We start from the raw sequence: 20,296 nt of genomic DNA, 5'->3' as shown, positions 1-20,296 counted from the left end.
CCAGCCCAACCTAGCACCCAGCCCCATCTGGTCAACCAGACCATGGCACTAAGTGCCCCACTCAGGCTCAGCTTCAACACCTCCAGGGACAGCGACTCCACCACCTCCCTGGGCAGCCCCTTCCAATGCCAATTACTCTCTCTGACAACAACTTCCTCCTAACACCCAGCCCATGAACTGTGGCTTGTGCCGACATGGGGTGTGCAGGACTGATGGAGCGCTCTAGTAAGTCATACCTACTGCCTAGCTCTGCATGAGTTTTGGGGTTCGTTCCGCAGGTCACAAGCCAGCCTGTGCGAGCAAGTGCTACAGGGAGGTGGTGGAGTCACCGTCCCTGGCGGTGTTCAAAAAAAGCCTGGATGAGGCACTTGGTGCCATGGTCTGGTTGACTGGGCAGGGCTGGGTGCTAGGTTGGGCTGGATGATCTTGGAGGTCTCTTCCAACCTGGTTGGTTCTATAAGCACAACACTTACTACCGCCACCGGTGGCTCCTTTCGCCCGTTCCTGAGCAGCGTGGCTGTGGCGCTCCCCCCGCGGGGTACCTTACCCAAGCGCGACAAGGGCTCTGCGGGCGCTCCGCCGCCTGCCGCTGCCTCCCGGCCCGGGCTGTGCGGCTGTGGGCGAGGCGCGGGGCGGGGCGGGAAATGGCGGCGGAAGGCGCTGCCGCCTCGGCGTCATGTGAGCGGGCGGCAAGATGGCTGCCTTCCCGTGGTGAGGCTCTGCGGCGAGGGGTGCTGGGCGCAGCGGGAGGGCCGGGCCGGGGAGCTGGCCGTGACGGGGAGCGGGTTCCCGCGTCCGTGTGAGCGCCGCTGGCATCTTCGGCACCCCTCATAGGCAAGGGGCCGCGGCGCTGAGGCGCGGACAGCTAGGAAGATGCTGGGGTGTGCCGGTGGGGGAAGCTCCTCTGCCAGGCGACGGCCGTGGGGCCGCGGAAGCCTCGCTCTCAGGACGCTAAAGCGCCATTGGCCCCATGCCCGCTCTGGTCCGGGCAGCGATCGCGGCCGCTGGCATGAGGGGCTGGAGCCGCGGCGCCTGGCGGCAGGGAGGCGGGTGTCGCGGGGCCGCGGGTGCGCAGCTCGGCTGGCCCGGGGCGCAGGCTGGCGGTTCCTGCGGCGGCTGTCAGGAGGAAGCTCAATCAATATAGGATCAGGTTCGTAACCCGCTGGTTAGCGGTGTGTGCCGGAGCGGTGGTGCAGTTCTGCAAGGTATTATGTGAGGTCCTCACGCTGGAGCGGGCCCTCCGACTCCGCTGGTGTCAGAGACCTCTGTCCGGAGCCGGCCGCGTTGCCCATTTGCGGGGAAGGCGGCTAGGGGACAGGGCCGCTGCTGCGACCCGGAGAGAAAGAACGGCCGCGGTCTCTTGCGCGCTGCACCGGGCTCGTTTGCCCCGAGCTGAACAGGAATGCTGCCGAAGGGCCGCAAGGGTTTGGTTTGATTCCGCTGTCCTCGTCAGGACGTGCCCCGGTGCGGGCAAGCAGCGCTCTTCCCGCCGCGGCCAGGCGGGGTCGCTGCAGGCTCGCAGCGAGAGACAGCTCCCGCCGGGCTCCCGCCGGGCTCCCGCCTCGCCAGCCGAGGTGACGATTCCCTGCTGTGAATTCAAGTTTACTAACACGGTTCAGCTTCTGTTAGTTGTTTTTCGTGAGCTCTTTAGACGCAGGCAGGCTGTGTACGGGCCGCAGACTAAAGAGGCAGAGTCAGCTTCTAGCAACACACAGTAGTTCCAGTGCCGCTGTAGTAAGGCGTTGTCGGATGCTAATGATGAGAAGGTGTTTTGTAGAGTAAGCTGTGTGAGAAGAAATAGCACCTGTTGGCACTGGGTAAATTAATTAAGAGAATTGTAGGGGGATGTACAGTTCCAGAGCTCCCAGCACAAGCAGGACATGGAACTGCTGAAGCCAGTGCAGAGGAGGCCACCAAGATGCTGAGAGGGCTGCAGCAGCTCTGCTCTGAGCACAGGCTGAGAGAGTTGGGGCTGTGCAGCCTGGAGAGGAGAAGGCTTGGAGGAGACCTTGGAGTGGCCTTGCAGGATCTGAAAGGGCTACAGGAAGGCTGGGGAGGGACTATTGACAAGGTCTGGTAATGACAGGACCAGAGGTAATGGGTTTGAACTGGCAGAGGGGAGATTGAAACTGGATGTTAGGAAAGGGTTGTTTGCAGTGAGGGTGGTGAGAGACTGGCACAGGTTGCACAAAATCACCCAATGTGCTCCACAACCTCCCTGGAGGTGTTCAGGGCCGGGTTGGATGAGGCCCTGAGCAACCTGTGGTCGTGGGAGCTGTCCCTGCCTGTGGCAGCGGGCTGGAACTGGATGAGGTTTGGGATCTCTTCCAGCCTAAAGCATTCTGTGATTCTCTGCACTCCCCTGAGTTGCTGACACTGTCTGCTGTTGCAGAGTGATCGTTTCCTGGTTTGCAAGCCTTGTCTGTGCTCCCGGTAAGCTGTCTGAAGCCTTTGCTTCGGGGCAAGCGCTTGCTGCGGTGGCAGGGGCTGTGCGCTGCGGAGGGGGGTGTGGGGTGCAGGCTGGTTCCTGTGTTGCTCAAGGGCTGGCTGTGTGCGGTGTGAGGGAGGCTCCTGGGCGCACAGGGTGGGCTGCGTGCTGGAAGAGCTTCGGTAGCCTGGGGGTAAGAGGAAAGCGCAGCAGTCGCAGAAAGGAGAGAAGAAGGTTGGCAGTCTGGTGAGTGCTGAGGGCAGAGAGTGATGGCAGTTGCAGTGGTGCTCTGGTGTGAGCAGAGGCCTGAACCTGCTGTTGAAACAGCACCTGCAAGCGTGTGCTCTGCGGGAAGCTCTGGGGATGATGCCCCAGCTTGGCCTGGGTCTTGTTTTTGTTTGCCTCAGAAGTTGGCTGCACAGCTGTGGCCCAGAAAGGAATGCCTAATCTCCTTTCCTTGAGGAGTAAGTGGAACATAATGGCAGAGCAAACCTGAACTTGTGCCTGGTGTTAGCTGTGTTACAGACTGCCGTATCACTTGAGCAGCTGCACTGTAGATGTACTCTTTACAGGCCGTGTATGTTCACTTGGGTTTTTCCCCTCGGGTTTTCAATTTACCTTTGTTCTTTCACTCAGATGTGGTTAATAATCTCCACCAGTCTGTCACACATTACAGCTACAACTACCTGCAGGGAGGCTATAGCCAGGTGGGGTTGGGCTCTGCTGCCAGGCAAGCAGCAACAGAAGAAGGGGACACAGCCTCAAGCTGTGCCAGGGCAGGTCTAGGCTGGATGTTAGGAGGAAGTTGTTGTCAGAGAGAGTGATTGGCATTGGAATGGGCTGCCCAGGGAGGTGGTGGAGTGGCTGTGGCTGGAGGTGTTGAAGCCAAGCCTGGCTGGGGCACTTAGTGCCATGGTCTGGTTGTTTGGCCAGGGCTGGGTGCTAGGTTGGGCTGGATGAGCTTGGAGGTCTCTTCCAACCTGCTTGATTCTATGATTCAGGTGCTTTGTTCAGTTCCCCTTTTGCTGTCCAATGGAACGGAAGAGAATCCAGCTGCAGAAGCAGAATACATCTGAATGGAAGTAAATGTCCTTCAGTTTTAGTTCATATATCTCAATAGAGAGAACTTTTGGTCTTAACACCTACTTATTTCTCACTGTGCATTTGTTTTTGTAAAGTTGTCTGCACCTGTACAGACATAGAGTATGTTCTCTGCTTGTGTGTGATTATTTATGTATATGTACAGAATCACAGAATCAGTCAGGGTGGGAAGGGACCACAAGGATTATCCAGTTCCAACCCCCCGGCCATGGGCAGGGACACCTTACCCCAGAGCAGGCTGCGCACAGCCTCATCCAGCCTGGCCTTAAACACCTCCAGGGATGGGACCTCAACCACCTCCCTGGGCAACCCATTCCAGCCTCTCACCACTCTCATGCTCAACAACTTCCTCCTCACCTCCACTCTGAGTCTCCCCACCTCCAGCTTTGCTCCATTCCCCCCAGTCCTGTCACTCCCTGAGAGCCTAAAAAGTCCCTCCCCAGCTTTTTTTGTAGCCCACTTCAGATCCTGGAAGGCCGCAAGAAGGTCACCTCACAGACTTCTCCAGCCTGCACAGCCCCAACTCTTTCAGTCTGTGCTCACAGCAGAGCTGCTGCAGCCTCCGAGCATCCTCCTGGCCCTGCTCTGGACGCACTCCAGCATCTCCACATCCCTCTTGTCCCAGGGGCTCCAGAGCTGGATGCAGTACTCCAGGTGGGGTCTCAGCAGAGCACAGCAGAGGGGGAGAATCATTTCCCTGGCCCTGCTGGCCACACTTCTCGTGCTGCAGCCCAGGCTGTGGTTCCTTTCTGGGCTGCAGGTGCACACTGCTGGCTCCTGTGGTGAGGGGCCTGGAACACAAATCCTATGAGGAGAGGTTGAGGGAACTGGGCCTGTTTAGCCTGGAGAAGAGGAGGCTCAGGGGTGATCTTACTACTGTCTACAACTACCTGAAGGGACATTGTAGCCAGGTGGGGGTTGGCCTCTTCTCCCAGGTAACCAGCAATAGAACAAGGGGACACAGTCTCAAGTTGTGCCAGGGTAGGTATAGGCTGGATATTAGGAAGAAGTTCTTCACAGAGAGAGTGATTGGCATTGGAATGGGCTGCCCAGGGAGGTGGTGGAGGCACCGTCCCTGGGGGTCTTCAAGAAAAGCCTGGATGAGGCACTTAGTGCCATGGTCTAGTTGACTGGTTAGGGCTGGGTGATAGGTTGGACTGGATGATCTTGGAGGTCTCTTCCAACCTGGTTGATTCTATGATTCTATGATTCTCCTCCAGCAGCACCCCAGGTCCCTCCCCTCAGGGTAGTACATCTTCCCCTCACTCTTACTCTTTTTTTGAAGGCACGCAAGATCAAGAAACTATGTTTTGGAATCTGAATTATGCAAGCTGGAGTCTGTGCCCTTGGATTTTGGTGATTACCATCCACTCAAACCCATTACAGTGAGTTTCTTTTGTACTTCTGGAAAATGAATGTGAATTAAAGCTGTCTCTTACTTCCCCTCTGTTAGCGTGAAGGAGTTGGTGGTGGTGCAGGTGAAGTTGCTTTCTGTGTTTGTGGCCTGCTACCTTAGAGGGACCAAGGTTTATTCTGTTGTTTGCCCTTTACAGAAGTTTGCTGGTGCTCTTAAGTGTCAAAAGCAGCCTCCTCTGGACTAATATAGCATTTCAACTTGCAGGTTTTCTGGGTTGCATTAAATGCTGAATAATGGATATGTGTAAAATCAGGTAGTTGCATCACAAATAACCTGCATAATTGGGTGATGTAAGGTTTGGGTTTGGGTTAACTTCCAGCCAGCTGCATGCTTTAAAGCATTTATCATTTCTTTAGTGTAGGAGAGGCTTTTTACAGTGTGGATGTACAAAAACATCCAGCTTCAAAGAGATGATAGCCATACACTAATGAATGATAAATGCACAGCAGCTTCTACTCAGGAAGGTCAGTAAGGAGATAAGACAGAGGTCTCACAAATGGATTTGGTGTTTAAAGCTTGAGTATTGTACAAGAAAAGTAAAGATGAAACTGGTGGAGGAAGAGGCTGGAGGAGAGGGAGAAAGACAGTAAACCAGAGGAGAGATTCATAGTGTTTTGTTCTTACCGATCTGTAGACCCAGAATTGAGAGGAAAAAGAGAACAGTGCAGAGTGCCTCCAGTCTGAGGGCTGAAAGAGGAGTTTTGGTGACAGTGCTGATTGTTAGGAGTTTCTGCCAGATGAGTCCTTGCTTTTGCTGCAGCAGCACCGTCCAGGGAGTATGGGGGCTTTGCTAAAGATGAGGAACAGGAAATCTTTCGTCTGATACTTCTGAATGTTGCTTTCAGGTTACTGAATCCAAGACCAAGAAGATGAGCCGGAAAGGCAGTACTTCTTCTACCTCCTCCTCCTCTTCTAGCTCTATGATGGATCCTTTGAGCAGTGTGTTGGATGGTACCGATCCCTTGTCACTGTTTGCAGCAGCTGCAGATCCCGTGACGACTGCTAGCATGGTAACACTGGAGGGCACTTTGCTGAATAAAACAACAACAAACCAACAACAAACCACAAAACACCCCCCAAAAAACCCCAACACCCCCCCAGAAAAACCTCCCCAAACAAACAAAGCCCCAAACTAAAATGCCCACCAGAAAAAGCTGCAGCTCCAATCCGGGATAAAACACCTTTGTCTCAACAGCTTGGAGGTTAATGCAGATTGCAGGTCTGCTGCAGCAGTGGAACAGAATGTTCTTTGTGATTTGTGTGATTTATAGAATCAACCAGGTTGGAAGAGACCTCCAAGCTCATCCAGTCCAACCCAGCACCCAGCCCTGGCCAATCTAGGATTGTTCCAGCACCTCAACATCTCTCTTGAATTGAGTGGCCCAGAACTGGGCACAGCATTCAAAGTGTGGCCTGTGCAGTGCTGAGTACAGGGGCAGAATAACCTCCCTTGTCCTGCTGGCCACACTGTTCCATTGGCTCTGCTGCCCACCTGGGCACACTGCTGGACCATGTTCAGCTCCTCTGTACCAGCACCCCCACATCCCTCTCTGCCTGGCTGCTCTCAGCCACTCTGTCCCCAGCCTGTAGCTCTGCTTGGGGTTGTTGTGGCCAAAGTGTAGAACCCTGCACTTGGCCTTGTTCAATCTCATCCCAGAGGCCCACCCATCCAGCCTGGCAAAGTCCCTCTGCAGGGCTCTCCTACCCTCCAACAGCTCCACACCTGCTCCTAGCTTGGTGTCATTGACCGCTGACATTGATGTACTTTTGTGTTTAATATTGTAGCTTTGTGGGTCACTAAGCACTTGAAACGTTCAGTTGACCATTATCAGCCTTCTCTCTTGCCACATTTGTCTGTAACATTTTCACTCACCCTCCCTTCCTAGGACAGCACACGAAAGAAGCGGGACAAAGACGACAGCTCAGCAGTGGGCAGTGACTTTGAACCGTGGTCAAGCAAGCGTGGTGAAATTCTTGCTAGATACACGACGACAGAGAAGCTCTCCATTGTGAGTGGCAGCTTCTCCAGTCTTACTTGTGTCACCTCAAAGGGATTTTCTGCGTGGCTGTTGTGCAGTTATTTCTTGAGTAACTACTGCTACTCTCCATTCAGTGCTAATAGTGTAGAAAGCTGTGCTATAAGCTCTCACTTGGAATGGTTGTGTGGGAGCAGAGTGAGTCCCACAGTCTGGTGACAGAGGCCATTAAGTTGTATTTTTGTAACACTACAAATAGCTTCTAGTTTTATGCCCACTTCTAAATGATGAAGAGGGAAGAGGCTCAGTTGGGAATGTAATTACCACCTGTGTTCTTGGGATGCTAACAAGTGCATGTTTTCTGAAAGTCTGCTTTTCCTGTTTCCTCACAGAACCTGTACATGGGATCTGAAAAAGGTGAGCAGCTCCTTCCTAACAGTGGCAGGTTTTGCTTGATGCAGGTTGCAGTGACAGGTTTGTGGTGAAGAACAGTTGAAGTGGTGTTTCCTCTCTTCTCCCTGTTCTGACATCTGGTTGGATCTGTGGTGTTTCTTTTTGGGAATCAGACTTCTGCTGGATTTTTGCCCGAAATAATTGTTAAGAAGAACCCATCCAAGCATTTTATCTCATGTGCTTTGTAGGCTAATGAAATTGTGATTGTGTGTTGTGGAAGGAAATGAAATTCACTGCCTCCCACTGTAGCTTGAAACTTCATTCCATGTAAAGTGAGCAGTGATGTGTTTGAGGATCATGTTTATCAATGCTTCTGCTTGCTGGAAGGGAAAGCAAACAAGTCCGATGGAAACTTAGAATTGTAGAACCAATGAGGCTGGAAGAGAGCTCCAAGCTCAGCCAGCCCAACCTAGCACCCAGCCCTGGCCAAGCAACCAGACCATGGCACTAAGTGCCCCAGCCAGGCTTGGCTTCAACACCTCCAGGCACAGCCACTCCACCACCTCCCTGGGCAGCCCATTCCAATGCCAATCACTCTCTCTGCCAGCAACTTCCTCCTAACATCCAGCCTAGACCTGCCCTGGCACAGCTTGAGACTGGAACAAATCTGAGTGAACATACCCAGTCTGTAAAGAGTGCCTCAACGTCTGGCTTGGTGTCATCTGCTAACTTACTGATTCATTTAGTAAACTTGGTCATTTATTCTCTTGACATGAAAGTGAAAATATTTCAGCTGTGTGCTGAGCATTCAGAAAAGAACTAAATGTTAAATATTTTATCATGTTTTCTAGTGAAGCAAACCTGGGCTAAGTAGTCATGGCTGACTGCATAGTAAATGAGAGTCTTTATGTATGAGTAAACTTGCAGCATTTCAGCTTCTGGGGAAAAAAACCAATAAAAAAAGAAATACTTATTTTTGGAGTGAGAATGTCCAGAGAGGGTGTAAAAACTTTATCCTTAGCTATCACTATGCTGATTGGATATAGAGTCAGAGAATGGTTTAGGTTGGAAGGGACCTCAAGCATCATCCAGTACCAACCCCCCTGCCAGAGGCAGGGACACCTCCCACTAGAATAAGTCACTCAAGGCCTCATCCAGCCTGGCCTTGAACACCTCCAGGGAGGTTGTGAAGAACAGAATAACCAAATATGATCTTTGATCACTTTGGTGATTCTGTGCTCCACAACCTCCCTGGGCAACCTGTGCCAGTGTCTCACCACCCTCACTGCAAAGAACATTTCCTAACATCCAGTTTGGATCTCCCCTCTGCCACGTGAAACCCATTGCCCCTTGTCCTCTCTATGTAGCCCTGTACAATCTGTTCATTTTGAAATTGGCCCTGCTTTGAGGAGAAGAGTAGGGCACAGGCACCCACAGGGCTTTTCCTACCTAAATTATCCTGTGCTTCTAGCCCGTGAGTCTTTGCTTACCAGCTGAACCTGCAAGAAAATCCATTTGTAGTCAGCTTTACTCACTTGGTACATTTAAATAGCTTTAGGAGTAGCCACCAAATGGATCAAACTTGTCTTCTGTCATGGAAGCTGTCTGTTGTCTGTGTCTGTCAGGCTCCAGGCTTGCTTCCCTTTTAGAAGTCATAGAATCATAGAATCAGTTAGGGTTGGACGAGACCACAAGGAGCAGCCAGTTCCAACCCCCCTGCCGTGCCCAGGGACACCCTACCCTAGAGCAGGCTGCCCACAGCCTCATCCAACCTGGCCTTAAACACCTCCAGAGATGGGACCTCAACCCTGGGCAACCCATTCTAGGCTCTCACCACTCTCATGGTGAATAACTTCCATCCTCATGGCCAGTCTGAACCTACCCACCTCCAGCTTTGTCCATGAAGTCCAAGTGTTTAAATGTAAAAGAAACTCACAGCTGTAATTCTTTGCAGGAAAAGCTACAACCACTGGCTCAGCAGTGTCTGAAAAAGTGAGGACAAGGTTAGAAGAGCTGGATGACCTGGAAGAGGTGAGAAAGTTTGCTGATTCAGTCACATCACCACTGCAAAAGTGAAAGACGTTTGTGAAATAAGAAATCTCCTCTGAACCCTTTTTAGAGTGTCCTCATTCTGCATGTGCTTAGGCACTCTTTAGACAGACATATGAAAAGCATAACACTTATCAATCCTTTGGTGATTTAATGGTAATATCTGCACTCTCCCTCCATCCCTTCTCTTTTCAAGAATTGTCTTTTCTTGCCAGGGATCACAGAAAGAGATACTGAATTTGACTCAGCAGGACTACATGAACCGAATTGAAGAGCTGAACCAGTCTCTGAAGGATGCTTGGTCCTCTGATCAGAAAGTGAAAGCTCTGAAAATAGTCATCCAGGTGAGTTTTTACATTTTGCTCTGGACAGAGCTAGGGAGCTTGGTGCTGTGGCTTGGCTGATTTCTTTCCTGAGGAAAGAAGGGTTTCTGTTAGTTTTCTTCTGCTCTTCACTGAAACCCGTTTATTTCTGCGTTTTATGACTGCTGACCACAGTTGGATTTTCAGCTTTGTTGCAGAGTGATCTTTGTTTAGGGTGTGTGGGGTGGAGTTCTCACAACACAGAGCAGCCAAATAGCAGATGTGGAAATGTTACCTGGTTAGAGTTAATAGAAAAAAAGACATAGTGATAGCAACTCTTTCTAGGGCATCTGATTTCCCAACTGTTCCCTCTTTCCCCCTTGGCCCCCACATCCCAAATTAGAGCAGAATAACCGTTTGGATGCCACTTTTCCCCGTCCAGACTTGCTGGATTGTCTGGTTTGAGACCCTAGCAAAGTACAGAAAAACACTTCAGATTTTTTTCAAGTGTCTGGGTTTTTTGTTTGGTCTTGTTGGGTTTGTGTGTGTTTTGTGGGTTTGTGTTTAAACTTCTTACCGGTCTTCCTCTGGCTTATTTAGGGTAATGGGCTGTGAGGGGAGCAGCGGGGAACCATTAATTGCTCCTTTGTTTGGCTTGGCCTTTAAAGAAAAGCCAAAGGCAGAGTGCATCAGAGGCCAGAGCAGCTAAAGACATCAGCTTGTAAGAGCTGTGAAACTGCTGTAATGCTCACAGTCATCAAGCAGGGTTATATAAAGGCAGGGGTTTTTCTCATGCTGGATACTCTCCTGAAAACTGTTTGCAGCAATTTCGGCTTAAATTGTGGTAAAGACAGTAAAGGAAATGAAACATAAATGACAGGAGAGAAACGAGGTCTGCCTAACCTGAGGTGCTACTGTTCTGTTGTGGTCCTACAAAGTCAGCACTGTTATTCTTTACCCAAAACCAATCCATATGCAGCACTGTGAAGTGTGTGAACATCTCGGTGAAGGAGAACACAGTATCAGAAGTGCAGAGAAGGAGAAAAGGGTCATGTGCCTGCTGTGTTTGCAGAGCAGTGACAGCTGTGCAGGTAGAGTGTCTGACACACAGTGCTCACCTGACACACTCCTGCTTCCCTAGGTTAAATGCCAAGCGGTTTCACAGCCGTTCTTGTAATGATGTCCTTCCGAAGGTGCTTGCTCTTGGGAAAGTGGTGTCAAAGCTGCATTAGATTCAGATCTCCAAGTTTTGCCTGTGTGTTGTTCACTTGGCACTTGAGCTTCCTGCTGCAGATGCTTGTCCTTAACTGGGAGATTGTGTAAGAACGAAACAGGTGTTTGGGTAATTAACATGGACACAAAAGTATTTGATAAAGGAGAATAATTCTATAGTTAGAAAGCAGGACAAGGCGGAAACCCGACTGGACTTTCCTTGTTGTGGTTCTTGCTGGTCAACTGCATAATGTCAAGAGCTCAGCAGTTTCCTTGCCATCAGGCTGTGATTATATACATAGTCTCTCAGCATCAGTCCCCCATGCTGATCAGTGTGCAGTAGGAGGGCCAGGTTTGGCTTTTTTGTGGGCTGGAAGAAGCAGGTTTGTTTTAGTGCCAGAAGTGATGATGAAATGGCACAGGATCTGTCATTTGGATGCCCTTACTTTTGTATGGGAAGTGCAGGAAGAGTGGTGGTTGTCAGGGCAGGGTCTGAATCTGTAGCATGCTTTTTCCTAGATCCTTTACTTGCCAAGCTGGAATCAGCTAAGCTACTTAGAGTAAGCTGAAGTAAGTTGATTATCTCTGTGAGCTCTAAGAAAAGTGGTTAAGCATTCGTAGTGTGTGTGTAGGTCCTAAACAGCTACTGAAATAGCTTCATTTGGAGGTGACAGACTTCACATCCAATAGGCAAGATTCTGCTCTAGTTGCACGATGTGAATGCCCTCAGCTCTCCTTGCTGCCCTCTAACATTTCCTCCCTGAAGCACAAAGACTGAAGTGAGCCTCTCACTTAAGCATATTCAAATAATTCTTGTATCAGTAAAGCAGTCTCGTGGGGCATGGGACTGCCTCCTGGACTTTTGGAATGTCATGAAAAGCTGAACTTGAATTATTCCATTGAAATCAAGTTGTTTCCTGATGAAGGAGAGAGAGAGAACAGGGATCACACAGAATTTTGTACTTGGCAGTCTTAAATAGGAACAGGAGAAAACTTGTGGTCAAAGGCCACATTTGGCTCACATAGGAGCTGCCTTTCTCTCCTCAGTTACTCATTTGCCCGTTTTCTTCAGGTGAAAAATGATTCTTTGTTCCAGAGCTTGGCTGCAGTTGAGTCTGCAATCTTTCCCCCAGCTTGGTATGGCTTAAAATCATAGAATAGAATCATGGAATCAACCAGGTTGGAAGAGACCTCCAAGATCATTCAGTTCAACCTAGCACCCAGCCCTAGCCAATCATAAGTATTCTTTAAGCCTCATTAAGTATCTTTAAGTATTCATTAAGCTTCATTAAGGATCTTTCAAACAAACTAGCTCCTCACTGTGTGTTTTGAGTTCCTATAATAAATTGTTCCTACCTGGACTTGTATTGAATGCCACTAGAACTCAGTTGGCTGATGTGTTTTCAGATGTGACTTTGTAGTCCACCTGCCTTGGTGCCTGTGGGTGGTGCCTGGACACAGGTTCCTCCTGGGAGCTGCCTGTGGAGCAGCTGACCTGTTTCCAAAATGTTTGACCTTGTTGCATGAGGTGAAGAGATGCACTGAAAAACAAAACTTCTAAAATGATTTCTTGGGTTAGCCTCTGTCAGATTTTGAATTCAATATTGGATGATTAGAGAGATGGTAAGAAATTGAACAATGACCATAGACAAAGTTGTCTCTATGCTTCAGGGTGAGGATTTCATGATTTCATAGAATCATAGACTCATAGAATCAACCAGGTTGGGAGAGACCTCCAAGCTCATCCAGTCAACCTAGCACCCAGCCCTGGCCAAGCAACCAGACCATGGCACTAAGTGCCCCAGCCAGGCTTGGCTTCAACACCTCCAGGGATGGTGACTCCACCACCTCCCTGGGTAGCCCATTCCAATGCCAATCACTCTCTCTGACAACAACTTCCTCCTAACATCCAGCTTAGACCTGCCCTGTTGCAGCCTGAGATTGTGTCCCCTTGTTCTGTTGCTGCTTGCCTGGCAGCAGAGCCCAACCCCACCTGGCTACAGCCTCCCTTCAGGTAGTTGTAGGCTGCACACCCCCAGCTCCCTCAGCCTCTCACAGGGCTCTGCTCCAGGCCCCTCCCCAGCCTTGCTGCCCTTCTGAAAACCTTCCAGCACCTCAACATCTCTCTTGAACTGGGGAGCCCAGAACTGGACACAGCACTCAAGGTGTGGCCTGAGCAGTACTGAGCACAAGGGCAGAAGAACCTCCCTTGTCCTGCTGCCCACACTGCTCCTGAGGCAGCCCAGGATGCCATTGGCTCTCTTGGCCACCTGTGCACAGTGCTGGCTCATGTTGTCTTGTGTGAACAAATGCACAGGTCTGCACAGTCAGCTGGAATTCTGCACTGCAGATTAACTTGTGTAGGGGAAAGGCAGGTCTGTGCTTAGCACTGCTGAAAGTGAGGAACAGCCTGAAAACCAGGGAGAATCATGGTGTGGTGTTAGAGCTTCTCAAGCTTTTTGCTGGGTAGTTGTTCTTGCTTGTCCTTCCCATCTGTGTGTACTTGCTTGTTCCAGACTGTCTAGAGTAAAAACACTTAACTTGCATTGTCCTCTAAATATATATTTATATATATGTGTTTTTCCCTTCTAGTGTTCTAAGCTTCTTTCAGACACAAAAGTAATCCGGTTTTATCCAAGTAAATTTGTTTTAATAACAGACATCCTCGATACTTTTGGTAAGTATCTAACCTGCCAAACTTCCTAATTGTTAATAAGATCAAAAAGAATTGTTTTGGGCAATATCAGAAAACATCAAGGTTATGAAGAAGTCCTTGAAATGTCTCTCAGTTTTAGCGCTGAGCTTCTGCAGCATCAGTGTTTGGATACCAGTGTAGAAACATAATCCTTCCAAAAACTCTTAAGTCTTAAAGAAGATATGATTTTGTAGTTCTGTGCTTTAGGTGCTAATGGATATCTAGAACAGAGACTTGGAGGTGATCATAATCTCTGCATTTTGAGATTTAGAACTGTGCAAACGAAGGGAAGAGGTTGATGTTGCCAGCCTTTTGACTCAGTCTTACACTGTGTCTGAGCAGTGGAGGTCAGAAAGTGTTCTGTGGCTGAACAGGGGCTGCGAAGCGATTGGGTTGTACTTACTGAATTGCTCAATCTGGCTTTATCATTTTAAGTGGTCCTCCAAGTGAAATTGTTACCCACTCGCTGTGTTTGTCTTCTTGTGCCATGTGATGGAGAAGATCTATGCCTGCACGCAGAGCGGAAGGGGATTTTGGCGGTCAGCAGGATGTGCTGTGACACAGAGCCAGTTGTTTTGTCAGGTCTTCCTTCCTCTTTGTTCTCTTCCCTACTTACCTCACAGTTGCTGAAGTCAAGATAATATCCACACTCGGCAAAGACAGGACACCAGCTGTCCTCCCCTGGCCTGGGAGAAATCTGACCTCTGCACCCAAGGCAGCCAGAGCAATGTTTTAGGGCCTGCGGAGTGCTGAATTCGGGCTCCACGTTGCAGCCTCGGTAGAGGGCAGCATCCTGCTGGTGTCTGGGGAGCGTTTTCCTGCTAGTTCCAACGCGTGCTGAAGAGGGAACCTTTGAATCGAGCTCGTGGCCTTCCCAGTTCGTTAAGAATGACTTTTTGCCTTGTTTTTAACAGGGAAACTGGTGTACGACAGAATCCTGTCAATGTGTGTGGACAGCCGTGTCTCTCTCTCAGGTAACTTCCCGCTGTTGCTGCTCTGCTCCTGCAAAAAAGCAGTGCCTAACCTCACTTGAGAAGGCTTCAACATGACCTGTGCTACTCTGTCCCCTGTGGAAAAAGTTCTGATTTGGATCTAGGGAGTTTTAAACAGTGTAAAATCCATTGCTTATAGCTTCCAGCAGTCACAGTGCTCATGCAAGTCTGCATTTTTCACTGAAGATTTTATTATACCTAAGGTATGTTGAAAGGTATTTGGGGCTTTGATGTCACTAAATGTAAACAAGCTCCTGCTGAGGCTCAAAGTCACATAGCATGATGGGGGAATGAAGAATGGCCAAACTAGGTGAGGGAAGGCTGCTCCCTTTTGTCTTTTTTAAGCAGACATTCCTTTATGGAAGGACTTTATTTTGATAGCTTAAAGTTAATGGCACAAGTATACCAGCCACAGCTGAGACCCTCAGGTTTTGGTAAACAGATGTTTTTGTTGCTGCACTTGAAACTGGATAGTTCTGCTTTAGTTAGGGAGGAATCTTGGAAGAAGCAGAAAGCTGTCATTGAGTTGGTGATCAGTTTACCAGGGCAGCATAATCTGTCTAACCTGGGCCCTTTCTGTGTTTTCAGTTGAAATTCCAGCGTAGCATGAGTCTGATTTGACATGTTCAGTGCAAATGATTACGGGAGGGCCTCTCCAGGAAAGCACTGAAATGTTCCATGGAAGCACAGGGATTTCGTTGCAAGTTGAAGGATATGAAGTGCACGTCCTTGAAATGTGACACATTCTTACTCTAGTTGGCAGTGCAGCAGTACCATTGGGTTGCAGTTAAATCCATGGGATTTGAGCCAGAAGCCAACAAATATTTAGATTTGAAATAAGCTTACAGAAAATACTTAAGGGAAATTTGGTTGTTGCAGATCTGACAAACTGTTCTTATCAACATGGATAAAGGCAGAGAGGCCCTGTAGCATGTCCTGATGAATGGGCAGTTCCCCCTTCTGGAGCTCTTGCTGCAGCTCTGCAGCTGCCAGGGACATTGCTGGTGGGAACTTCCCAAGCAGCTCTAAAAGTGGGAGGGAGAAGGAAAATCTGTGCCGTGTTTGCTGTGCATGGCAGTGTGAACCCTTGGGGATTTCAGGCCCAGCCCCCAGGCTCATGCTGTGGGAACTAAGCAAACCAAAGTGGGATGAGAACTCCGCTTATAGAATCATAAAAGAAACCAGGCTGGAGGAGACCTCCAAGCTCAGCCAGCCCAACCTAGCACCCAGCCCTGGCCAAGCAACCAGACCATGGCACTAAGTGCCCCAGCCAGGCTTGGCTTCAACACCTCCAGGTACAGCCACTCCACCACCTCCCTGGGCAGCCCATTCCAATGCCAATCACTCTCTCTGACAACTTCCTCCTAACATCCAGCCATGACGAGAAGGAATGTTTTCCTGCACTCAGCATCTAGCATGAAGCTTCTCTAGTGGTGGAAGTTGGAAACGTTCTTGGGAAGCAGGGGCTTCTCACCTTTGGGGCCGGGGCTGGGAGAGCAGTGGGATTTGCAGCCTGTTTCCCAAGGGCTTTATAAGCAGTTGGTCACAGCAGAAGCTGATTGTGTAGCTTTAGCTCTGAGGATAGAGGGACTCATCCTTCCCAGCCATCTTGCCTCAGATCCAGGTTGATCCTCAGAAGCCTGTATTTGCCTTCTGTTCCAGGCAGTCTAGGGCAGGAGGAGGAGGCACTTAGCTGTGTTACTCTGTGCCTGCCTGACCAGACCACTGCCCCCTTACCCATCTGTTCCACCCTGCTGGCGGCTGACACGAATAGTCCCAGAGCTTCAGTGTTCGATGCTCAGAGTACAAAAAGGAGTGCTCTGTCAGTGTCTAATGTTTCCCACTTCTTGCAATACAGTTTTAAATAACACTCTTTAAAAATTCCATTAAATAATTGGAGTGCTTCATCTCTTTTCTATGTATGTGTTTGGTTTAGAGTGTTATATGTGTCTGTTACAGATTCCTTGCTTTGTTTTCACTATTTCTGCTTTTAAAGGCAGGCAGGAGTGAGATTTCTAAGTAGCAGATCTGAGATCAGATCTGAGTGCTTGACTTTGGCTTCTGAAATGTTACTTAATGCAAGATAGAAGCTTCAGTTACGTCCTCTTGCTGTCTGTGTACTTCATTCTTACTGCTGCACGAGGTGGCTGATAAGCAGATGTATTGCCTAGTTTATCATGGTGTTTTATCTCCTTGAAAGGAAAGAGAACACAATTTTAACCCTAGGATGAAAAGTGACTTTTCCCCAGGAAGAATGTGACTGTTTCTATGTTGCTGTTGTTGTTTTCTTCCCCCAGATAACTTTTCTCCAGAGAGTGTTAATGATACAGCGAAAGAAACTTGCTTAAACTGGTTTTTCAAGATTGCTTCCATCAGAGAACTCATTCCCAGATTGTATCCTTGTCAAGTGAGGCTCTGAGTCTCTCTGTTGGTGTCTCATAGACTCTTCCATAAATCAAGACGTTTGTTTCAGTAGACCCCACAGCAATCTGATGTTTGTGCTGACTTTGGTGTGTTTCAGGCTGTGTGTTTTGAGTTTGAGTCATGTTTCAAAGTAAAGGGAGTGTAGAGTTATTGGCTGTGAGCAGCTTGGCAGAGATAGAGTAGAACCGGTGTGTGGGAGCTCTTGAGACAAAAGTCCTGCAGATCAAGAGGGGATTGAATCAATGTCTATAACTATCTGAGGGCTGAGGGTCAGGAGAGGGGGACAGGCTCTGCTCACTGCTCCCTGGGATAGGACAAGGAGCAATGGATGGAGGCTGCAGCACAGGAGGTTCCAGCTCAGCACAAGGGGAACTTCTTTACTATAAGAGTCCCAGAGCACTGGAACAGACTCCCCTGAGTGGTTGTGGATTCTCCTTCTCTGGAGCCTTTCAAGGCCTGTCTGGATGTGTTCCTGTGTGCCCTGAGCTAGATTGTATTGTCCTGCTCTGGCAGAGGGGTTGGACTGGATGATCTCCTTGAGTCCCTTCCAACCCCTAATATCCCATGAGCCTGTAATTTCACTACACTTAGTGCAATGCTGCTGTGTGTTTAGTGTATGTTTGTTTTCATGTTTTTCAATGGCATGCATCTTTGTTTTATTCCTTGACTTGACTTCATTTTAGTTATGTGGAAGCAGCGATACTGAAGTGCAATAAGTTCCTATCCAAAACGTAAGAGTAACTCCTGAGTATGGGAAGGAAGTGAATGGGCGAGCTTAGAAACTAATTTAAGGAGCTAAACCTGCACATTCGGTGGTCAGTGACAGGTGGAATGAATCTCAAATCCTAAAACCTGCAAAACCTCTGAGAAGAGCCAGTGCTGAGAGGTTTTGGAGTTCTTTGAAAGCAGTAGCGCCTGCAGTTCTGGAAGAGAGGTACCACTGTGACATCTGGGGCTTGCAAGCTAAAACCCAGCAGCTTCAGGTGGTGCAGAGGGGAGCAAGGTGGCTAAGACAAAGAGTGTGACAGGATAGAAGAGTGAAAGGAAAATAACCATGTTGTATTGCCAGAGAGAGCTGGGGAAATGATTTAGGAGCACCAAACCTTTATCAATGGAAAATCTGGACATAAGCTTCCTGTGTTGCCAAACAGTGTCAGCTGCTGAACTGAAAATGTTCCTTCCTGTGTAGCCATCCTTTTCCAGGCACAGTTCAGAATGAGTCTTGGGAGCCAAATTGCTGCTAGAGTGACAACTTCATTATCCCAAAAAGCAGTTCTTTTACTGGAATTGAGGGGCCTCATCTCCAGGCACTACTAGAGCTCTGTCAAAGAAGACCTGTGGGAAAATGAGACATGGAAAGAATTCTGCCAGTTCCATTTTAAGCTTCTGCTTTCTTCCTGGTGAATTACAGCCTTTCTATAGCTCTGTTCTTCCTCCTGACTGGAGGAGGAGTTTCTCAGTTGTGCTTATCTTTTGCAAGCCTGGTGTCCAACCTGGCTGTCTCACAGGGTCACAGGGTGACAGGAGTTGGAGGGGACCTCTGAAGATTGTCACATCCAACTCCCACCTCTCCTAAAGGCAAACGTTGCAGTTTTAATACATGCCTGTTAGTGGACACATCACATTTTACTTCTGAAATGAAAAGTCAAGCTGGCATGCCTCTTTTGGCAGGGGTGTTTGCAACTCAGGCCCAGCTGCTAGTCTGCAAGGTGGCTACTGAATTTCTCTGTAGGGGATATCTGTTGTCAACTCTTAGATCTCATTTTCATGTCTGGAAAATCTTAACAGGGGGATTTCAGAATGCCTCCCACGGCTGACGTCTATGATCAGAGGGATTGGAGATCCGCTGGTGGCAGTCTATGCCAGAGCATACCTATGCAGGGTAGGCTATCATTTGACATCGACCTCTGTGGCAAAGATGCAGTGCAGCTGGCTGTGCCACTGAAGGAAAACCACTTGGTTTGGTCTGAAGTCATCAGCAGACTGTCTCTTCTTTCTCACAAACCCAACCTCTGATTTATCTTTTGTTTTCTAATGGAGAGCCTTTCTTTTAAGAAAGTCTTACAGCTGGACCGTGGTGATAGATGCAGCTGAAGTCTTGATTTTTCTTGCAATGCAGGTTGGGATAGAAGTGGCACCACAGCTGAAAGAAAGCCTTAACAAAAACTTCTTTGACTTTCTTCTAACATTTAAACAAGTAAGTAAAGAGGAATTTCCTTTGCAGAGCCAACAAACAAACTCCTTAATCCTGAACAGATTGAAGTTCTTAAATCTAGACTTAGGAACTTTCCTGTGCCCAGGTGTAGTATGGGGAACTTTAGACACATTCTGAAAAGCTAAAACTGCTTTATTCAGGGTGTTTCTGTACTTAATAATGCATGTTGTGAACTTGATAGATTTTCCCCAGCATGCAAGGAATGCTTGAGGATATCTGCATGATCTTGTCTGTTGTTTCCATTCACACACAACCTTTGTCCAGCTTGTCGTAGCTGCTGTCAAATACAGAACCGTGGCTTTGTCTTTCATCTCAACAGATTCATGAGGATACAGTTCAGAATCAGCTGGTGGAACAGTGTGTGGAGATTCCTTTGTATCTGACTCTCTATTCTCCTGCTATAGACTGGATTTTACAGTGCATTGCATACCGTGCTCCCGAGGTAAGTAAGCCTGGCAGTGCTTGAGACTAACGAAAGTGTTGCGATGAGGAGTTCAGGTTTGCCTGCTACCCTCTCCCTCTCTGTCAGCACTTAGATGGGTGTGAAAGCAAGTATAGAATTATAGAATGGTTTAGGTTGGAAGGGACCTCAAAGCTCAGCCAGTTCCAACTCCCTGCCATAGACAGGGGCACCTCCCACTAGAACAGGTCACTCAAGGACTCATCCAACCTAGCCTTGAACACCTCCAGGGAGGTTGTGGAGCACAATGCGTCTTCGATCACATTGGGTGATTCTGTGCTTCACAGCCTCCCTGGGCAACCTGTGCCAGTGTCTCACCACCCTCACTGCAGAGAACCATTTCTTAACATCTAGTTTCAATCTCCCCTCTGCCACTTCAAACCCATTCCTCCTCATCCTGTCCTTACAAGATCTTGTCAATAGTCCCTCCCCAGCCTTTCTGTAGGCCCCTTTCAGATACTGGAAAGCCACTCCAAGGTCCACTGGAAGCCTTCTTTTCTCCAGGCTGTAGAACCCCAACTCTTGTAGCCTGTCCTCAGAGCAGAACTGCTGCAGCCCTCTGATAATCTTCATGGCCCTCCCCTGGACTCACTCTAACAGTTCCATGTCCTGCTTGTGCTGGGGGCTCCAGA

The 20,296-nt window shown here is 48.9% G+C and overlaps 1 protein-coding gene across 2 annotated transcripts in view; it reads left to right on the top strand.

The window, feature by feature from the left end:
- The first annotated feature begins 624 nt into the window (after positions 1-624).
- The window catches only part of VPS35L (VPS35 endosomal protein sorting factor like), a 59,305-nt gene continuing 39,633 nt past the window's right edge, over positions 625-20,296 (top strand). Inside the window, exons 1-14 of one of the 2 annotated variants that reach the window (XM_064153843.1) lie at positions 625-711; positions 4,815-4,914; positions 5,792-5,956; positions 6,833-6,955; positions 7,315-7,339; positions 9,270-9,346; positions 9,580-9,708; positions 13,471-13,555; positions 14,488-14,547; positions 16,863-16,959; positions 17,673-17,720; positions 18,778-18,871; positions 19,109-19,186; positions 19,524-19,646. In XM_064153843.1, coding sequence (XP_064009913.1) covers positions 695-711; positions 4,815-4,914; positions 5,792-5,956; positions 6,833-6,955; positions 7,315-7,339; positions 9,270-9,346; positions 9,580-9,708; positions 13,471-13,555; positions 14,488-14,547; positions 16,863-16,959; positions 17,673-17,720; positions 18,778-18,871; positions 19,109-19,186; positions 19,524-19,646 — 1,221 coding nt within the window. In that variant the 5' untranslated portion in view covers positions 625-694. The remainder of the gene's footprint in view (positions 712-4,814; positions 4,915-5,791; positions 5,957-6,832; positions 6,956-7,314; positions 7,340-9,269; positions 9,347-9,579; positions 9,709-13,470; positions 13,556-14,487; positions 14,548-16,862; positions 16,960-17,672; positions 17,721-18,777; positions 18,872-19,108; positions 19,187-19,523; positions 19,647-20,296) is intronic. The other variant, XM_064153842.1, reaches the window with a different exon arrangement.

The sequence above is a fragment of the Pogoniulus pusillus genome, chromosome 13, assembly GCF_015220805.1.
Source record: "Pogoniulus pusillus isolate bPogPus1 chromosome 13, bPogPus1.pri, whole genome shotgun sequence".
NCBI classification, from domain to species: Eukaryota; Metazoa; Chordata; class Aves; order Piciformes; family Lybiidae; genus Pogoniulus; species Pogoniulus pusillus.
The sequence above is the reverse complement of the archived record's forward strand: the minus strand, read 5'-3'. Positions and strand labels throughout refer to the sequence as shown.